Here is a 21,906-nt window from a genome sequence, read left to right as displayed (position 1 = left end):
AAAAGTGCAGTCTTGTAGATGCTTGTAAAATAGACTGCATGTATGTACAAGTATACATATGTTTATCTGTGTGTTTGTGTGTATATATATTTTAAACCCATATAAGTCAGATAATTAATGCCAGCCTATACATAAGAGAATGTAACACAACTTTAGACAATAAACTGTCTCAGCTTACTGATCTTTTTAATCTGTTATAGAAGAATAAAGTCATAAAATCAGTTTCTATAACGGTCTCCCAGACATATATTCCTAAATAAATTTGAGTACTAGCATTATTAAAAAATTATGTGAACTGCAGAAGAGAAAATATTTCCAAGGAAAGAGTAAGCTAAAACTGAACACAATGGCAGGTCCTATTCTCTCTGTTTGTATCCTATGCAGAAACTCCTCACTGATGTTTTTCCTTGTATCTCATTGCAGTTTGTCCATCATAGTATAGTAGGTGAAACCCAGAAGCCCAGTCTTGGTATTCTTTTTCACCAGATTAAATCTAAATTTGCACCATCAAAATCTAGGGCACTTATCTTGTGCAGAAACCCATCACCGATGTTTTTCCTTGCACCCCACTGCATAGTACAGCAGATGAAACCCAGAAGCCCAGCCTCGACAAGTCTTTTTCCCCAGATTAAAACCTAGATTTGCACCATCAAAATCCAGGGCACTCATCAAGATTTATGCAGAGTAATGGAAAGGGGAGCACTGTCTGCTCCACTTTTTATATGCTATTTTTGTGTCTCTCCTATAATTGCACTGGTTGAGTGCAACACAGATGTGTCATTCACATGGGAAGTCCATTTAGTTAAAATCTTCCTTGTATGAGTCATCAGGAAAAGCTTCTCCCAAACTGTAACAAGAGGAGCCTACAAATTACCTTGTACAAGATATGAGAGGTATTTAGGTGCCCAGAGACGGAGTTAAACACCTACTCAGGAGTTTCACTCCCTCTAGGAGCTGTTCCCACGATCACTTAATAATGGTGGGAAGGTCCTGTCTGACACTCACCTGAATTCCAGGATACTGGATTAAAAGTTCCAATCTGCTACTTCCTCTCTCCAATCAGGTGTTTCCAAAAGTCCTCAATTCTCCCCTCCCAACCCCATTATCTCCTATTTTTTACAGAAATGGTCACACACCAGTAGGGCAAAACATAGCAGGCCCCACCTCCCAACTCCCAGTTCCTTATGGGAAGCAATATTTGTAAAACAGTTGTTGTGTACTGTGTTTTCATCCAGCCTAGGAGCCTGAGTCAGGGGACAGAACAGAGAGTTAGTGTGAAATCCTCCTGGAAATGCATTCAGTATCCACGTGATTGCTATCAAACAAGCTTTATTTTTGCTGCTGATTTACATGCAAAATAGGTACAAAGTAAACTAGGCCTTATAGCGTATCTTAGTTTGTCCACACTGGAAATTGTATATAGGAGCAGTGGAAAAAGTTTAAAGGATTCTGGGTTAATTTTAAGTGGTGAGATGAAAAGAGCGCTGTACATTTTTGAAACTTTTTCCCTTTGCAAGGGAATGTTGGTATGGAATATGATACCCACACTGAGGAGCTCTTCCTTGAAGCTTCTTCAATTAATAAATCCCCCACAATTTACCTTTACAAATGCAATTCAGTTCCCAAGCTGGCTAGAGAAACTCAGTACAGTGGCGGGTTCTTTACTGCGCTACAAAAATGCTATCAAGCAAGAATGAGAGATTTGTCCCTCCCATCAAGATCATTTTAGTTGACAAATGCTGAAATTCAGATTTTTTTTTTTTAAACAGATGCACTGCTCCTGTATCTCAGAGTCAGGTGGACAGAACTTGGACAGGGCCAAAAGAAAGTCATGAAAATGTTGCATAATGCTGAAATGTTGAGATGAAAGAACAGAGAGAATTTAATTTTTTGTATCTCTCTCTCTCTCTAGAAAATGAAGTACAAGACCCTACAGGCAGTACATTAGTATGGCAGACCCTGGGTGACCTTATCATGTGTGAAAAAAGGAGAAAAGCATGAAAACATCTTTTATCTGTGGCTATGAACTAAGAGTCTCTACAGGCATTAAAGGTCATTGGAAGTATTAAATCTATAATTTTTCAAATAACCTAAAACTACATGCAACAAACTAGGAAAATATGAATATTGTGTGTGACTCATTTTCCTCTGTGTTTTCATTTCTTCATTGTAGTATGCTTGGGCGTAAACTCAATGGAAGCCATCAAAGAGTCATTAAAAAAAAACAAGCAGAAAACCTAATGCAGTTGCTCAGCATCCTCTCAAATACAACTGCCAGATTTAGAGACCTGAGGAGAGACTCCTGAGTCCCATCCAAAGTGACATAGTTGTTTTGCCAAGCCTGGAGGGAGGAATATTAATAAAAAAAAATCAGTCTCGCAGGGAGCTAGACCCAAGTTCCAGGAAGGGAAAGCTGTGGAGGGCCCCCTAAGCATAAGGCAGGCACTGAATTCACTGCTACTGCTATTCCTTCATTGCTATTCCTCCCATCTCAAAGACTGAAAATGATCATGAGACATCTAAGCTATGGACAGTGAGACTAAGCACTGGAAAGAAATGTGCATGTGTGGGCTATAGTCTGTGTATGTGATCATTTTATAGTTTAGCCAATGTATCGGACACTTAAGTTAATGGGTCCTTTGTTTTGATTTTTGTCATTTTTCACTCATTTTAGTCAGCTGCTGTCAAAGGGGAATCCATGGAAGGCCAAATTTGTGTTAGACCAGTTGATCTGTTACTGGTGAAATTGAGGAGCTGGAATCCGGTTTCCAGCTGGTCTAAGAGAAACACAGAACTCCTCGCCAGCTGTAAGAGCTAAAGGGCTGAAGCCTGACACTGCCGAGGTGCAGGCAGAGATACCCAGCACGGAAGGAAAGAGCAGCTGACCTGGCAACCATAGTACACATATAGTACGTGTATAGAGCACCTCTATATAGCCCGTCACTCAGGTTCATTTTCAAAGGCATCATCACTAGCATTAAACATTTGGATCAGATTTGGCATTTGTTTCCTCTTTGAATAACAACCTCATAGAAATTTGCCCTACAGTCAAAGGGGAGTTTGGTACCTTGTTGCAGTCCTAGTAGAGCTTGCTTTCATAGCAGATTTTACTGGGATGCTGGATACAGCCTTTTAGCTGGTCAAGCTGGAGCCATGCTTCCAAGATGGGGGCCTGCAGCATGCATGCAGCGTGCAGTAATGCATCCGACTTGTGTCCCTGGGTGACATGGCTAGACATTTTGAATTGGTTTGATGCTTTGGATAGTTTTGAAATTCATAGACAAAATATCAACCCAACTTACTGTTTGCTTAAGGCACAAACTGGGTGGAATTTGACACTCCTCTTTGCTTGCTCACTCAAATAAAAATCAAGAGCTCTAAACTGTAGTACAGAGTTTGAGACCTCGGAAAACTACCTGAATTCATTTGCAATGGTAAGCACTCAGGCATCATATAAAACAAGACATTTCATCTCTTTTGCTCTTGGGTGTCCAAAAGATACAAACTGGGCTTCCTTGTTCCCTAAACTTGACCTAGGCAATATGAATAAATACCTTTGATGCTACACTGTCTTACAGTCCCAGCCAGGCAAATCATCCTAACTGTAACACCTCCCACAGGGAAGACTTACACTTAAGCCAGCAGGTTTACCTACCCATGCTAACAAACATTTGGAGGATAAAGCCTTTACAAAGAGTACAGAGAAAGGATCGCAGGTGTGGGTAACACCTCTTCTACCTTTTAGCACACCCAGAGGGTGATGTTAAAGCAGCACCATCTTCTTTAATTAGCCAGTTTAAACTGAAGTTCCATTTATAAATGTTTTATAAAGAATTAATAAACAATACATGGTATAAGCATGTTACAAACATGAGAAGTAAATGTTTCCGGTGATAATTAGCTTTCTCAGGAAGTGCCCTTCATAAACTTTTACTATCGTCTGTAGTGATCTACTACAACGTTTTTATTAAATAATTTATTATTAATATAGTCTCCTTCTGTTAAGTATTTACAAATGGAACCTTAATTCAAAGTGTGACTGCATTCCTAGTTGTACCTATATCCTCTTTATTGAAAATAAAGTGCTCTGAAGATATATCTGTCTTTAGGGCCATCTGTTCACCTCTTCAGAAAACATATACTAAAAAAAGAAATACCCTGCATTTTCTTAACTAACACGTATGGGATTCAGCTTTATCTTTAAAAAAAAAAAGGTGGAAAAAAGATAAATTAGGATCAAAATTAACTGGTGGGTATCAAAAGATACAAAAAATGCTACAGGGAGAAGGGGCTTCATTCTCAGAAGGTGTCCTGGTATCTGCACAGTGTCCGAGATTAGTTCTGTGTGCCCACAGACATTGAAACATACAGACAAACAAGAGAACCAAAAAGAATCCAAAAGTAAATATATGGAGTGTGACTCTAACACAAAAGCATACAAACACGCACAAAAGCACCCAAAATGCTTCTTCCCACATCTCTCTCTCTCTCTCTCCCTGCTGTAAAGCCTCATTCACTGAAGTATATCAGCCTGTATTGTATTTGTAAAGTGCAAATTAAAAGTTTCTCTGCAAGATATAACAGGTTCCACAACAGGAATAATCCAAAACTAGAGCTTACCCCAATGGATCAGCACTCGCCATCCTCGGGAAGGGAAAATGAAGAGAGAGGGAGAGAAGGAGAGGGAGAGAAAGAGAGAGAGAGAGGGATGTGGAGGCAGGTGGAGAGAAGAGTAGGAAAAGCAGAGTGAAATACTGTTCGGAGAACTGAATGGTCATAATCATTGCCACAGGCGCCTACCTCTTCAGAGACCAGGAACACTAGGGGGACAGTTTCATTTACTAGACAATAACTTTTGTCCTGCTCACAATATTGCAGACACATCCAACTTGGGAAGCGGGGAATGTGGAGAGGGACGTGCTAAGCTGTAAAAATATTCCCAGCCAAACCCCAATTAAAGTAGTCAGCAGAGCAACGGGGTTCATACTTCATGCTGCACTTCTTTTCTGCCTCTTACATGAGGCACAGTTATATCAGACTGTTGTCAAGGAAATTGTTCTATTTGTCCCCATTTTGCTCAGTGTAGTGTCCCTCTGTCCCCCAAGCTGGCCTGGTAAGAAGGACTTTTTTGCCACGAATAAACTGTGAAACATATTGGTTATTAAAGCATGCATTTCTGAGCCAGCTTGGGAGCCCAGGGTACAAGATTGTAGATCAAGCTGTGAATCTGCTTTGATACTGGCTTATTAGTCATGATGGTCTTATAGTCAGGAATTCAGATCAGCTAGAACATATCGGCTCAGCAACCCGGCACTTATCTCTGTGGATGCCATCTTGTGCTCCAGGACCTCATTTTTCATTTAAAATAAATTCAGTCTCTGGGTCTTAAAGGTTGCAAAGAAAATCTTTCAAATGTGAATGGAGGATAAACCAATGCTGTGCTGAAAAGAGTCTGAAACAGCAGCTCTAAAAGCAGAGTGAGTCTCTGGCATGTTGACTTTGATGCCTAGGGACAATTAAAAACTTCAGTATTCTTAATTTTTCACTATTAACCAAAGCACACAAAGTAGAAAAGAACAGTTGGGTTATTAAGTTACTTGGGGTACAGGAAAGCAAACTCAGGAAAGTGTCACTATTTTTTTACCTTAATAAAGATAAGATTAGGAATAAAAAAAAATGGTGTGATATTAGGCCAAATTATTTTCAATTAGGATGCAGCATTTTTTTTCCTGTCTCTCTCTCTCTTTCTCTCCAGTTTCAACAACAGGCTCCCAAGCTGCCAGAGTTACCTCTGGCTGAGTGAGGAAAATCCATTCTCCACAAGACGGTCACCAACAGAAATGCCAAATTTAATATATGCCCAGCAGATTTCACAGTTTACTCCTTAATGCAACTAGCCATGCTTCTGGTGACATGAACATTCCAAATGCTGTGCTGGGCAACGCAAGGCACTTTTGAGAAAGGTTAAAATTAAAACAGAGTTAGAATAGAAAGAAAAAGCTGTTGTGCTACACATTGACAGAGAAGTGGAAAGAAGCATTATAGTAAGTTCTTCTTCATGTGTTTGAGTGACACTCCATTTATATTTTGGTCTGGAGTGCAAATTTGGATAAGATCTAATTCATATATATACAATACATATATATATATATATATATCTCCCCATATATATATACGGGCAAATGCTGTCGTCAATTGTACCAGTACAAATCTATCTCCGGTGATGTAACTGAGAAGAGCAAATTGACACCCATTGTATATTGGAATGTATGTGTATATTTCCGCACAAAATACACCCATATTCACACATGCAGAATATTAAAATGTAAATAGAACGGGTGTAAGAAGGTTGATTCATTTTTCTTTCAAGTCATTTTCCCAACAGGGAAGGCATTGGAGAGGTTAACAAAGGGAATGGAAAGCAAATTGACAATAGGGGAAAAGGAAAAGGGAAGTGAGGTTTAAAAAAAATGAACAATCCCAGGACACAATAGACCCAGAAGCGCAGACATGTGCATTCCCTACAATACTGAAGCAAGTGAACTACGGAGCTGCAGCAACCCAGATACAGAAGAAGAGAAGCACTGAAAGAGGGGGTGAAAGAGAAAGTCAGAAAGAAAGAAAGAAAAAGAAAAAGAAAGGGACAGTGGCCTCAGCTACTAAGACAACCATGTGCATCTAGAGGGAAGGGACCCTTAAAGATGCAGTATTCCTTTAAAAAAGACATCATCAAGTTGGATAATTAAACACTGGCCAAAAATTTAATGGCCACCATGATTAGCTGGCCCCATTTTGCTGGGGTTCTCTTCACTGCCCTTCCTTTCCTTTCATCTGGCTGTGAGCAGACCTAAAATCCAGTTCCTCTCATTTTCCCACCTCTGAGGTCCTTCATCCTAACTCTTAAAAGTGGGAGGGAGGTGAGACAACAGGGAGTGTGACCCTCCAAAAATGAGCCTGGCCCTTCAGTGATGGGGACCCTGGGTGATCCTTGTGCAGTCCCCTTGGCCTTCTACTCCTGCGCTCTCAAAAATATCACCTCTGAGAGGGAACATGGATGTCCATGCGTATTTGAGGAATTTCCCCTGTGGTTACTGAAGGGTCATTTTCTCTGCTCCTAATGCAGCCGAAGCAGCTGCTAAAGAAGTACGGAGGGATAATGAACGGTGCTGGGAACATCTGGTGAAAGACCCTTCTCATGTCACAGATGAAATGCAAAGGCACCTCTCTTATTGGAATTGACTTTTAATTACTGTGGAAGAGCTAATCTTTGGAGAAGTCTCAGACTAACTTTTAATGCAAGAAGTGCCAAGCGTTCAAGAACAGAATTTATCTATCAGGGGAATCAGGGAAAGGAACATGCAACTTCCATGTCTGTGGCAACGGTTCAGGAAAGCTCAGCCACTAAGGACTGTATAATCTGGCAGCAAATCACTACTTCTTCATGGCTGCGAGACTTTCAGAGGTTTCTAACAGTTTGAGTGCAATGCTCACTTCTAGCCTGGCCTCGTAAAGAGGGTGCCTTACACACCATGCCAGGATCTCTCTCTCCTCCTGCACACACACTAGATTTGTTCTTCATTGTGGCAGGTTAAGACTTTAAACAGCAACTACAAAGGATTGTCTCAGCCTGCAAAAGGCCAAAAGAGGGGCTGTCACTCTCAGGTCCTGGAAGTCTCCCAAAGCTTAAAGGCCATGTTTATCTTAAAGTAGAAATGTTTCTATTAAAATGGGGAAATGGAAAGAAAAAGGGGTTGCTGAGTTCTTAGGGAGCTTTAAGGAACCTACTGCTTCCCCCATTTTGACTCATATGGCACAGTCCTCTAGTTGCTCTCCCAAAGAGTCTAATTTTTTTTTCATGGACCCACAAAAGTCCACTTAAATTCCCTAAATTTGATGGTATGCATGTCGTTCACTGTGCCTCTGTCCACAGTTAGGAGTTACTCTTTTGGTTATTCTCCATCTGTCATTTGAGCTGCTGGATTGGAAACACCCTTCAACAACTTTATCTTTCAATAATTCTTTTCTCTTGTGTTCCCTGGTGCAGTCAGGAGAGTCTCAGAGAGTTTGTCTCTTCCCTACAGGCACTTAGTGTTTTGCTCTGTCACACAGGATTTCCAACGTTTCCTTCCACTGCTGTCACTGACTCAATTGTTCTACTGTTTCTAGTGGTGGGAGTGGAGCACTCTGGGCTTTCCTAGTATTTTATATTCCAGTCCTTCCCAAAGCAGTCCTAACAAATACATCTTCTGTCCTGGGCATCCTTACTCATGGCAGAAGTGAACCAGAAGTAGCAGTAGTATGAAATTTTAGCAGGGGGGAAACACTCGTACAGTCACAGGCTGCACTGGGGATAGCCTCAAATGAATGGTACTGTACAAAAATACATGTAGTGCGGGGGTGTAAATATCCCACCCTTTTTGGCTCTTTCTAAAGAGAGAACAGCTATGGCCCCACACAGAGAAGGTAAGTACTGCATCTTTAAGGTCTCAGCAGTGAGGTAGAGGAGAGGAACATATTGTCAGTGTTTATACCTTTCTTCTTTGTTGAATTTGGGATTGGCTTCAGAGATATCCAGGCTTTTACTGAACATTGTTTTACTATGGCAGGAACAAAGCGAGAAAACAGAGTTACTAGTGTGGACATATATAAAAGAGAGTCACCTGAAGCAATGCTGGACACCCAGCCCCCCAACCCATCCTCCCCTTTTTAAGCAAAGCTCTGAAACACCTTTCTTTTACTTTCTATCTATGGCTCAAGCCTACACAGTGCTGAACTTCATTATCTCCCCCTGGCTTCTGAGGTCTGAGATGCTTGCGACTTCCCCATATATACTGCAAACCCTGTTCCCCTTTATCCAACTGAAAACCCAGGGGATTTACTTTGTCACATTGTCCAGGGGATAGAGAACACGCCTGAAGGTAAAAATTGCAAAGTGCTCATTACTCAGGCTTTTCCAGATGGTATTAACACTAAGAACAAACTGGGAAAGGGTTCAAATCAGACTGCAGAGCCTTCTAGAGTAAAGGTTTTGTTTTCTAATTTGTAGGATCCATTACCACTTACTCCCAAACTCCCTTCCCTATACTCAGTGTATACAGAAATGTCCTTCTTTCTAAACTTGGGAATGGAAACCTGAAGCTCAGAAGCAAAACCCCCTGTGCCTTGTTAACGGGGCAGCTCTCTGTCCTCGCTGTCCTACGTTTCACTGTTTCAGAGAACACTGCTTCCTAATATTGGCTGATCTTTCATGCAAACTACCCACTTCAACAACCAGAAGAAAATGAATACATAATGGAGCCCATTTTAAAATACTTTTTGGACTCCCCCAACAGAGCTGCTGAAAAATTCAGGTATAACCATGAGGGCTACGAGCTCTCATGAAATTCTTCCTATTTTGTGTGGTATTGGCACAAGGCACAAATTAGCTGGTGTTAAATGCATTCAGAACCTCTCTTTTGACATTTCAGTGAAATACCAGATAGTCTGAGAGGTGTGGATACCACAAAAGCAGAAGTAATTAGGATGTAATTATGAACCTGGTTAGTTGACAACTAGCAGGGAGAACAAGAATTAGCCAAAAACAGTCACCAGTTGTAGGGTGGCTGGTGTTTGTGCACACTAAGTTTGTCATGCACATTCAAAGACCCAACTGAGCACTTTCAGAGGTCAGCACAAGCATTGCAAGGCATTTGCAAGCTCAGCAAGCAGCCTTTGTGCTGAATTCTCCTCCTTCACCATTATCTAGAACTAAGGCACTGAAGGACTATGTTTTCTACCTAGTACTTTCTCAGTCTGTAGGGCTGAAGGCTGCCAAATTTCAAAACTCTGTGCAAAGATAAACCCTTACACAAGCCAAGACCAGACCCTTGTAGGGTCCCCACACGGTTACCAAAAGCACAGTTCATCACACAGACACATAAAACCAGAGGTTATGACATAAATCCCCTTTGTGTAAGCAAACATCTGTTTACTACTGGGAAAGGGCACAATAACGACCAACTCTCAAGACACACCGGTGTGTTCTGCCCACTGGTTAGATGACTATCTCTGCTAGCTTAAGAAAGAAGCAATGGCTCTGTGTCTCCTCATGTTTACACAATCATTTGTGTCTAACTAGGAAGCCTGTTTCCATGGTCCAACTCCCTGTCTTCCTAGGATTGTAGAATCCCCCTGGGATAAAAGCATTGAACAGTCATCTATCCAGACCAAAAATGTCATTCTCAAAACAAAAAAAGCATCCATCTCTGGGATCTAAGACCCAGTGCTGTAAAATCCACTCTCAGTGGGTCATTTCCTGCAAAATAATATGCAGCTAGCCATTAAAAGTCCCCCACTCTTGGTGGAAGGCACTTACCATTTTGTTACTGACTGTTCTGACAGATGGTGCCCCATCAGCAATGCATCGTCCCCAGACAATCCCCATGCAGTGGTGTTTGTTAATGAACCCAGTTCACGTTATAAACGATTGTGCTGCCAGCAACACAAAATGTGCCGCTGTCATCTGTGGATGTGGAATGGTATGAATAATGGAAGCTCAGACATGGAATAAAACAACATCTTCCCTTTAACCCTTCCAAAACAAGCACTACCAAGCTCATTGTCATCAATCATGGCGTTTTTAAATGCCTTTCTCTGCCCTTAATCACACCTTTATGTCCTGCCCTGTAAAGGTTGTGTGGCATGCATTTCCCTGTACCTCTTCTGTACCTGTCAGGTTTCTCTTCTTCCTTTAAGCCAAAGCCCTTCCTTACTGATATGCAGCCTAGGTATGTCTCTCCTCTATCTCTGAACTCACCTCAGACCTTTTGACTTCAAATGTTTTCTCATCTGCATAACAGAGCGAGACATTTAAAAGCAAAAGAAATACTTTGGATAACAAGACACAGCTTTGCATCTTCTTCAGCCTTTTGTATCCAAAGTCAAAATTGAGAGTTGAAAGGGAAGGTTTCAGCTCTCGGAAAACTTTAGGATCGATCTAATAAGTTCTAGGCTGGCTGAACAAGACTGAATCATTACCTCGACTTGTTCATCTCACCACTTCCTATTTGTTCCACCCAGCTGGACACTCACTGCAAATAGCTGCAGAGTACTGCAACTGACAAGCAGCTTGGGGTGGAAATGATTCACCTCTGGCTGGCTCATCTCAGAGAACTTCATGGCCCATACATTTTCCAGGTACCAGATTAAACATTGCAACTTGAATAAGGAGTGGGCAACTGTTCGCCAATGTTGTGCGCTCATCCTTATCACTTCAGGGGCCTCTGAGGAACAGTGAGAATACACCCTGACCTGAATAATGCCTTAACCTAGACCTCATTAAACATCAAAGAAAAACACATATACAAGACAGGTTTCCAATCCACACTACCCTGAGAACTTTTTCTGGTGCTGTATCTCAAGGATAACCAGCCACAAATCTCTGAAATAAGTCCTAGCAACTCCTGGAAATCACCACTTTGTCCTCACTATAGACAGAACTGCCACAGTTGCCCAGAAAAATTTTTCAACAGTGCTAGGGGCCTCCTGACATGAAATTATATCATGTTCTTCTTCCAGTTGTCATTCAGCAAAGGGAGCTTCTGGGCACAGCAAGCTCTTTTTAGAGTAGATCTTAACAGCTGAAGAGAAAGATCATGTCATAAAGCTAAAACAAAAGCTAAAGCATCATCAGCATACATATATGTGAAGTGTTCTTTTATACAGACTGATTTATGCAAGTGCAAACCTAAAGGTACGTGCTCCCCTTAGGCTAGTCATAAGGACTGTGGAAGCAACTTCCATGGGGAACACAGTTCATTTATTCTGCCAGAACCTGGCTTGAGAAGACACCATTTTCCCCTGCTGTTTCACCACGACTGACACTTTTCTCCAACAGAAAAGAGGCAAAATTATACATATCCAACACTTTACAGATATCCAGTGATTTATGTGGGTCAGATGCATGTTGGCTCTGACAGCACATATTAGAGACATCCATAGACGCCTGGACAGGGCTCTCCAGATTCAATTTTTTCTGAAGACACGGAGGGTGGGGTTCATTCTCATTTAACTTCTGGTGCCTAAAAGCTAGGCACCAGTCAAGATAGTCATCTAGCTTCCTGCTGTAGGCTACAGAGACAGAGAGGAACAACCAGAGGGTAATTCATCCCACCTAAGATTGCTGGAACAGGGGGAGTATGAATCTGAGACCCTTGTCTGTCCCCATTGCCTACAGTGGCAGCCTGTATAACTAATTTAGACTGAATGTCTAAATTCTGGACTATTAAAATGAAGTGAGATGAATCTTGTCTAGAGGACACGGCGGCTTCCTGAGTGATGGGTGCAAGCAAACAGAATCCTCAAGCCCCTGGCAGGACTGCTGCTCCTGTGTGGGTAAGTACTGCTGGCTGCCAGATCACATGGCAAGTGCACTTTGATGTTTTAATGAATGCTGGTGCAAATAGGAAAGCTCCACAGCTCTTTTGCATGTGTAACATAAAAGGGGGGAAACGGGGATAACAAAGCCAGCCGGGCAGGACTATCCACTCCTGGGTAAAGGAGAGACCCACCTCTGTCCATGTTGTGCCATTTCAATAGCTCTGCGAGCAGGGACTGGGGAGCCACCATCTGTCACACTGAGAACCTCCATCGACTTCCTTTCCGGCCGCCGCTTCCCATGCCTGTTCAGCATCGGGGAGTCCACACGCTTCCTGGGGGGATCTTTATGAAAAGAAAATGCTGTCAGCAGAATTCAGCTGTGACCTACCTTACTCAGCTTGGCTAAACCCTCTCTCAACAATCTCACTCTCACACCTCCCCTACAGAGACAGGTATCTTTGTGATGGAGGTGAACATTTGCAGTATCACCCTTCTTCCAAATTTGCAAACATTAAGACATAATCCATCTACGGAGAGAGAGAGAGATCCTACTGCCCTGAATGTATGTGCACTGTAAAATAAAGGTATGACTGTAGCATGGCTAGCACAGGTTACTTTACACAGCTGATAACAGTAATAATAAGACGACAGCCTGGGCTACAGTCCAAGCTGTTAGCCAGACTGTAAGCCATCCCGGGATCCTGTATAGGTAATCAAGTTGCTAGAACTTGCCTGCGATGTCCATCATAGCTAGATTAAATGTTGCACAGCGATTTGAGTATACACTAAACTCAGGTACACGTTCTTCTTTGAATACATGCCCCTTTTGCCCCTTTTTTGCATCTTTAAGAATATATAAAAAAGACTCTGAAATAGATTTCAGGTTTTCCCCACTGCTTTATATTTTTCTTCTTTCAACACTAAAAACTAAGTATTCTTGTCTACCTGAGATGAATCTCCAGTGAGAGCTCCTGAAACATATCTCAGAGGTCTTCACAGAACTTTTACTGCTATAGGAACTGAAGTGCTTCATATTTTTTATTGTGCAACATCTCTAGGAAGTATGGAAGTGCTACTTCCACTTTGCAGAGAACAAATTGAGGTGTAAGAATGAGATTTTTAAAGGCATCTCATTCCTAAAGGTGCAGACAAACATTTACTGAGGTTCTGAGAAGCACCTAAATTGCTCTGAAAATCAGAATCATTGGGTACCAAACCACATTACAGAAAGTGCTCATAGGTGACTTGCCAAACCATAAACAGCTCCACGGTGAAACAGGGAACCAAATGCAGACCTATGGAGTGTTTTGCTACTAACATCTCTGATGGCATCAAAACAGTAAAAAGGAGGAAAGCGGAACAATAAAAAGGAAAGGATTTTCTTAAGTTGGGCTGTTTAGTTCCTTGCCTCTATTTATAAACACATTTTTAATTTTAGTGGAGAGCAACTACCTTGAAGAAAAGGCATCCTTCACCTCTGCAGTTAGATACAAGCTCACAATATCCATCCCCTAAAGCTTTTTCCTCTGCCAGGATTCCTTTGTAAAACCCCAAATATTGCATTTGACAATTCTATCACTACTGCCTAGTCTGATGTTATTTTTGTTACCAGCCCTCTCCCATTCCCCTGCATCTACTTGCCTGTTTCTTCTCTTACATCAGGGTTTTTAGAGCATAGGCAGGGCCTATCCTTGAAACAACGAGCATGAGCAAAGAAGGCCCAAATGCAAATAGGCTAGGGATAACAACTGACCCCCTTACCCTATAACCCAAGTATTCTTCTTAGCAATAATTCTCCTGTTAAAAATGAAATAAAAAAAACAGTCAAATCTCCTTCTATTTCAGACTATTTCCAGTAATAAAAAGGTAGTAGAAAATACTAATAGGGGTAATTACCTCCAGATTAGGAAAAATACATACAGTGCATAAAGCTAAGGGAAAACCAGAGGGAGGTGCATCCAAAAAGGCAGTAATAAGGGCTGTCTTCGGCTGCACACATGTAAGTGGTTAAAAGTAAGATGAGACAAGGTTTAGAGAAATAATTTCTTGACATTTCAGACTACTACTTCTTCAAACAACTTCAAAGAACGAGAGAGGATCCATCCTACAGAACAACTTCTGGTACAAGTGTGACTAGAGCTGAGTAACACACATTAACCAGAATGTAATTAAGTTCAGTATCCACAACAGGGAGTTGATACAAGTTTGCCAGGGGGATACCAGGCTTTAGAAAGGAATGGGAAAGGGTGCAGTTTAAAAAGAAAGGAAAAAGAAGGAAGGAGAAGGAAGATGAAGAAAGCAGCTAACATCAAAAGAAAGGAGATGAGTAATCCCAGACCTCATCGAGTTTAGTTAGTAAAGGAGTCTCAACAAGAAAGAAGAAAAAGGCAAGAAAAACACTGTATGAATAGATATCTTAAAAGGCAATGTGATCCAAACAGGTTCAAAATGGAAGACTTTAGCAAATGGAAATTTAGCCAAGTGATACTTTACAAAAGTGACAGTTAGACCAAATATAAGGTGGGCATTAAAAGTGAGTTAAGAAGGAATTTAAGGAGGAATTAGCCAAAGACTTGAATAATAGCATTTTGTATAGCCATCAGAAGCAGAAAACTTGAGAAAAGGACAGTAGCCAGAGGAACCATAAGGGAATCAACAGAAACATTAAGGAGGATCAGGTATTTCTAAAATACTAAATAATTCTTTTGTATCAATCCTTGCTGCTCAAGATGCTGGAAGATATTGATTTCCAATCTGTATTTTAAGCTATTTAAGAGAGGGAATAAGCAAAAGAGCAGGTGGTGAAACACACCTATAAATTAAACAACAATTGACCAAGGTTTGATGGAGTACATATCCAGGAGCTTGCATGAATGTAAGGGAGAATATGGTTGAGCGGCTAATGGGGCTATTTGAGCTCTCTTTAAAATTAGCTACTAACCTATACTATACAGGGCTGATGGTAGCAAGTACTGTACCTATTTTTTAAAGGGGTCTGAGGTGATCCTAGAAACCAAAGGGCACTGAGTCTGTCATCACTCTTAAGCCCAAAGATATACAAGGAATCATTAAATACACAGTCATTCTGCCATAAAGACTGAACTGGTGGCATATAAAAGCAGCTGAAGATATTGCAGCAGCAGCATAGGAAGTGAAAACAGGAAAACCTCCCGTGTGTGCATTTCTCTTCTTGAGTCTCTGGTAAAACTAAAAAGGAAAACTAAAGTCCTAACCTAGCTTTGTGGTAGTTTTTGTAATGTATTTTCCCTTCATTCCACAAAAGAAATATTAAGCCGTTCCAAAGGATTTTTACAGAGGAAGAGAGTATCATATAGGTAATAACTCAGTGATGAAGGCATTCATTTGGAAGGCGGGAAGTAAAGGTTCAGCTTTTGGGTCTCAATGAGGCACCTACATCCTATATAGCTATTTTGGCTGAATCTCTTGCTCTCTGCTTTAATAAGAGCCTCCACCCTGCAGAAGCCTTTTGCTCAAGGAGATATTAGCTGACATTCACATATTTTACTGGTAAATTTCTGACTTCTGTGTTCTCAGGAAAAGAAAATGGAACTGGACTCCAAAGATGGTGAGGGTGGGCCTCCCCTGGCCCTTTGAGAAAGCTTTATATAAACCAAAACATGCAAAGGGAAAACCAGAAGAGAGAAGGCTAGTCTAAAGTGGCCAAGTCTGAGCTTCCCTTTATTTTAACTTGCATCCATCCTTTCCGAGATCTAACATGCAAAGGAAGAAGAAAAAACAAAGTACATTGACATGTACTTTTTATTTGGCAAGAGCTCAGGCAACGCACAACTCTGAGGAATTTCTTCAAGCAGCTATTATTAAATCCGTTACCTTTTCTCTGCTCTTCTCTGTTCGTGCAAGGCCATTGCTAATGGCTAATGATGAGATATTCATCAGAAGCATGACTGCTCTTAATTAAACCTTGCCCCGTGTTCCCAGAGATACTGCTGGGAACAGAGGAGGTGGAAACCCCCTGTGGAAGAGGAAATACAACTTACAAACACTCAAAGAATAATGCTCAAAGAGTCTAAAATGTGCCAGTGCAGCACAATGTTATATTCAGAGTAATGTTTCCCTGTTGGGGAACATTTTCACTCCATGTACAGGAAAAATACAATAGTGGAGCCCAATACTTCAGTTCAACATGTAAAATACTTTGTCATGTGGAAGAGAGAGATATTATGTATTAGGGCATGGCTGTACATTCATTTACATGTTGGATATGAAGAATCTAGAGACACCATGCTTCTTTTCTTAAGACAAAACATTTCTAAAACAAGATGGGGGTGTCCCTGCATTGCAGGACAATCTGTTCGAGTCAAAAGCTGATTAGCGAAGTGCTGGATAACAAACTGCACTGAGCAGGTACTTTTGACCCCAGGACCTGCAGTTGGCACGTTAACCCATCTTCATCAGGATCCCTGCTAACACGCTCTCTGCAGCTTCATCTAGGTAAAAGTTAAAAAAATTACTGCGTTGACTATGAACTTCCTACTCTTCCCCCAAACAAAAGATTTCCTTGCAAAGTTATATGGCCTGGAGCCTGCAACTTGGCTAATGTAATAATCCAAGTGAGTAATAACAAACTTACAGTTTGATATACCACTCCACCATAGGCTTGGGAGATTCCAGGCTTTCCAGTGAAATTAAGAGCACTTTGCTTCTAGCTTTGAAAGTGCTTAAATAATAAGACCTAAAAATCACACCACTACTACGTAAAAGTGCTATTTCAGGTCATTGATAGAAGTGACTAACATTTTATCAGTTAAACTTTAGTCACTGTGCACAGCAGGAGACTCTTAGATACTTATCTCCCTAGGGAAGCATTTTCCTTTGTGTCTGGAATAGTGTAGTCCTTGCCCACCAGTAGTACTCTGCTTACAAAACACTAATGAATAATCCTTCAGGAATAAGGTGCTACATGCAGTTTAGTGAATTCTGTCACTAGACTACCCCGCTTCTAAACCCAATTTGGCTTGCACAGAGCCAGCTTGGGGGTTCACATGACATTTTCTAAGATTTCTGGTTCAAAACCAACTCGGATGTTTCTGCAGTGTGAGACAGACATGTCCCGGAAAAATGAAACCTTTCAGTTAAACTGAAAAAGGATTCTCACCAATGCTGTATACTGTTTCGGTGGGAAGGTAACAGTGATGCTAGGGTTTGGGGTTTAGGGTTTTCAGGAAAAAAAACAAAAACAAAACCCCCCAAACCCCAACAGAAGGCATAGAGGAACTAATTGAGATAGGTTCATGATGATAGAGATCATATCTGCAGTACCTATTTCATTCCTAGGGGGAAGATCCTCATCTTCATGACTGGGATACCTCTCCTTCCGGTCAAGCAGAAGAAAATAAATCATTTTTTCTTGGTTTTCTCTGAAAAAAAATGGAAAAAACACCTTTAAATTTGAAGAGAAAAAACAACAACATGCAGATACCCCTTCTCATCATAGAAACAGTTACAGTTATTCTAAATAAGCTGGAAATGTTCATGTACCTGCCAGCTAGATACATAACCCACAGAGCTTTTGAGAGCCTTGCTGTCTCCAACAAGCAGCTAGTGAGAAAAGGAAATATAATTCCTACATTATGCATCTTGAACAGAGGCACAGGATGGACTAAGTAACATGTCCACAGAATGTCCAAACCAAAATGGCAGCTAGATAGGTCTCCTGAGCTGCTGTCAAAGTGCTCTTTCCACTACCCGTCCCTCGTAACACCCCCAGAAACAGACCAGCTCTCAAGTAGAAGCTTGAAATAAATAAAAAATTTGCCAATAGAGACAGATGCAACACAGACAGCAGCAATGACACCTCCCCACCCAGACTGCATGGACTGTCTTTTCATGAAGTGATCATGTCCAGCAGTGAAGGAGAGAGAGCACCATGCTTCCGCTGCAGGTCAGGCTGTGAGCCTTCTCACACCGGGCACAAGAAACGCTCAGTGACCTCTCGCTTCCTTCCAACACCTCCCTGGCAACTGAGCAGCCAGACAGCAAGAAATTGCAAACGGTCCCTCATGGCAAGAGACATGTTAAAGCAATCGCTGCCTTTCCCCAAATTTCTAAGCATTCCAGCCCGCGGACACCCAATGGATATTAAGACTGAGCAAGTGCTTACTCTTCCGACAACAAGTCCTGTAAGAGTTTATTTCGGTCACGGAAGCAGCCTAACGAGTGCATGCTATCTAACACATCTGGATCAATATCCTCCAGGGAAGGGAGAGAACGAATCTGCACCTTTCGAGGGATTGGTTGCTCTGGTTCTGGCTCATTCTTACCCCCTCTGCAGAGGAAAGAACATAAGAGAGAGAAAGGGGCAGGGAAAAAAAGAAGAGAAACGTGAGTCACAAATGAACCCTTACTCTGAAACACAGCCTGCAGCAACAGATGGAAATAGCTTGTTAAATTCCCACTGAGAGACCAGATCTCGCAACCAGACAGATATTCGCTTCAGAAGAAAATGCCGTGAAGGCTGAGAGTGACCAGCACCTGTGGATTTGGTTCTTTAATGAGAAATATCTGCGTTAAGTCAAAAAGGCAGTAGGAACTTCACTTACCAGTGCCCTCATCATTTAAGCAGCTGTTCAGCGTCCTAATGCCAAACATTTATAAAACACTACATGGTTTTAGAGATGCTGTCTCATCAGCAGGCCAGACCTCAGGCTATCAGGCTAAAAAGTGCAAGCTGAATGATTCTCTTTCAAAGGATGAACTGTGAACAAACCAACACTGTGTTTCACTGATTATAATTACAACAGGCATTGCAGCAATTTTTCACTTGTAAACTTCTAAAGTGGTTTAGGAGACCTCAGTGTTGAGGTCCCAATTTGACACACTTTAAAAGATATTTCAGGAAACGAGGTCCCTTATTTACATGCCTAAATATGGCAATCTCTGCTTCTCTTCAGACAGGCAAATTTGAAAATTCGGGCCCGAGTGTGTTGCCCAAGGTCAGTGGTAGACCTAGGAATATATAATTAGTGGCAGAGCACACTACTCTTTTAAAAGTAGTAAACACAAACTTCCTGCATAATTATCTCATTTCATTCACTAAACTCAGGAAATATTGATTATTCATTGCAGTTATAAGCCCTAGCTATAAAAAACAGCTCAAGATTTCAGGATATCTATGACAGACTGAATGTTATAAATAGCAAGCAACCTGAATATCCTTTGATTTTATTTAGTTAGGCAGGGAGCAGCTTATGTAAAGTGTGTCCACCCAAAGAAGTGGGTTTGGTGTGGTGGGATTTTGGTAGGAGAAACTGCTTATCCTGAATCTTCACTATTTCTCAGCGGGTGCTGCATGTCCTGTCAAGGCTTTCATAGCCTGTGGGCGAGGACTTCTCTTTATGTGATGTGAACGTGCGACTGTTGCGTCCAGGCTCCCACAGTGGGTGACAGGAACCAGGAACATTTCAGCTGCATCAAATATCACAGTTTGCTGTCCATGGGGCTGTGTTTGGGCACTAGACCCTTCCTTTCGATGCCGGCAGAAACAAGGTGAGCACAAATTCCCAACTTATTTGCACAGCTTAATGCGCTCTGGGCTCAGATGTGAGCTGGCCAAGTACCTACATCAGAAAGGAAGCTCCAATGCAGATGCACCCTAATTCTTCTTGGGTGGGTTAGAAAGCACCCACGGTAGAATCACACACATGAACTCAAGGCCTCAGCCAGTACAGCAGTACCAAAAAGGCAGCCAACACAGATTATTTCCTCCAAAGTAAGAGGGCAACCCTAAGTCATTGCAGTCATGGCTCTGATGCGGGAAAGGGCAGTTACATGCTACACCTTGATCACTGAATACTGCTGGGTGCTACTTGCCATTTATTTTTAAGCAAGTTGAAATGCAGTTTAAAGATGTCTGCTTTGTGATAGTTTGGAGGTTAACTGTGTTTGCGGGACATCACTTGTGGAAAGACTTCCTGGAAATTTTCATTTTATCTTCTCTTGAAGTGGTGAAAATGTGCTTAGCACTTCCTGAATGAGTGTCATGGGCTCAGTATAGGGTAAATGACGTGGGTGGAAATCCAGAGGAACTCCAAGACAACGTGGGCTAGATCCCATTTCTCTTACAGTGAGCACTCGCACACTCCCTGCCTAGTTTTGTGCCCCTTAGGAGGGCTGGCTGCTGACTCTGCAGGAGAGAGACAGAATCTGCTCCTTGGGGTTCGCTCTTGTGTGACATGAGCCAACTCACTAAAACACAAGTTCTGGTGCCTCCACAGAGTATGAGAGAAGTCTCTGATGTCTTGTGCAACGCTAGCATGGTCCTGAGTCTAAGGGCTAGATTCAGACACCCTTGTCCAACTAGAGAAACACCGTATTCCTTGAATGCCCTGTCTTTATGACGTAGCTACTCCTAGAGCAAGATATTATTCAAACTGTGTCAGGACCTAGTTCTCAGCAAGTAATAAGCAATGACTAAATCATAACCTTGCACTATTACAGCCGAAGATGACCTTGTCATTAAAATATATTCTTGCAGGATGGACCTTTGGACAGCAGCATGCATTTTTGTTTTTTAATCATCCAAAGTTCAATACTACTAGGTATTGACTTCATTAATCATTCATTATATTACAAGCAGAGGTCCTTAAGGTAAATTAAAGAGATTAAAAAGAAGTTATTGCTTTTGAAAATTCCCAGAATATTTGGATTTCCTACTAGTTGTCCTAGTCTTTAGCAGAATATCACCTGCAAGTTTCTTTTATAACAGCTTGTGAGTCGTTTCTAGAGAGCACAGCTTGCTATCTTCTGCGCACTGAAAAGTGGTTTTCCCTTATGCCCTGCACCTGGTCAACCTCAGGCATAGTCAGGGATTTTCACGCTTCCTCATCAGGTACAAGAAAAATCTGCAAAGAGACGCCTTGTCATTTGGCAATGCAGTCACTGCTTCAGGAAATGAAAATCACTGGGTCCGCACTGTGATTGGCACAACGATAGTGTCTGCTCCATCCTCAGTCTGGGAGAAAGTGACAAATTTGTTGCATTTTAGCCCACACAGACATCAAACAATGTCACACGATGAATACTGCAAATCGCGTATATTTTTTTTAAAGGCCTGGATGAATGTAATCGCTGATTTAAAACCTCGTCTCTTTTGTGAGGAACGATGCATACAATGGACGTGATTCCAGAACAGGGTGGACTTTTTAAATCTCTCCACGAAATTCGCTCATGAATCTCACTGAGATGCACATTTACATTAGCTCAAAGCAAAGCGAAACCAGTACCACTCTTCTTTTCCCAATTTTGGTAAATTTGTTACCCTCACAATTAGGGCAATAACTCAGTATCACAGGGTTCTATATTTACCAAAATAGCAGATTCTATTTGCCCTCTTGTTTTATTAAAAATGATTAAAATAACTGGTGTTTATTTGCTGATATATGATAACCTGTGCTTGAGGTAAAAATTACCTGGCACAAAATCTAGCACTATTTTGGAAAAAAAAAAAACTATTTCAATTAAAAAGGCTCAAAAATATCACTGAATTAATTTGTGTGGGAGAGCAAGAAG

The 21,906-nt window shown here is 41.5% G+C and overlaps 1 protein-coding gene across 1 annotated transcript in view; it reads right to left on the bottom strand.

Annotated features, from left to right (window-relative positions):
- BRSK2 (BR serine/threonine kinase 2) overlaps positions 1–21,906 on the bottom strand; it is a 319,563-nt gene that overhangs the window by 37,624 nt on the left and 260,033 nt on the right. Inside the window, exons 10-13 of the mRNA XM_067295501.1 lie at positions 18,500–18,664; positions 17,659–17,756; positions 12,549–12,699; positions 8,532–8,597 (exon numbers count right to left, since the gene is read on the bottom strand). Coding sequence (XP_067151602.1) covers positions 8,532–8,597; positions 12,549–12,699; positions 17,659–17,756; positions 18,500–18,664 — 480 coding nt within the window. The remainder of the gene's footprint in view (positions 1–8,531; positions 8,598–12,548; positions 12,700–17,658; positions 17,757–18,499; positions 18,665–21,906) is intronic.

This window comes from Apteryx mantelli, chromosome 4 (genome assembly GCF_036417845.1).
Source record: "Apteryx mantelli isolate bAptMan1 chromosome 4, bAptMan1.hap1, whole genome shotgun sequence".
Taxonomy (NCBI): domain Eukaryota; kingdom Metazoa; phylum Chordata; class Aves; order Apterygiformes; family Apterygidae; genus Apteryx; species Apteryx mantelli.
The sequence above is the reverse complement of the archived record's forward strand: the minus strand, read 5'-3'. Positions and strand labels throughout refer to the sequence as shown.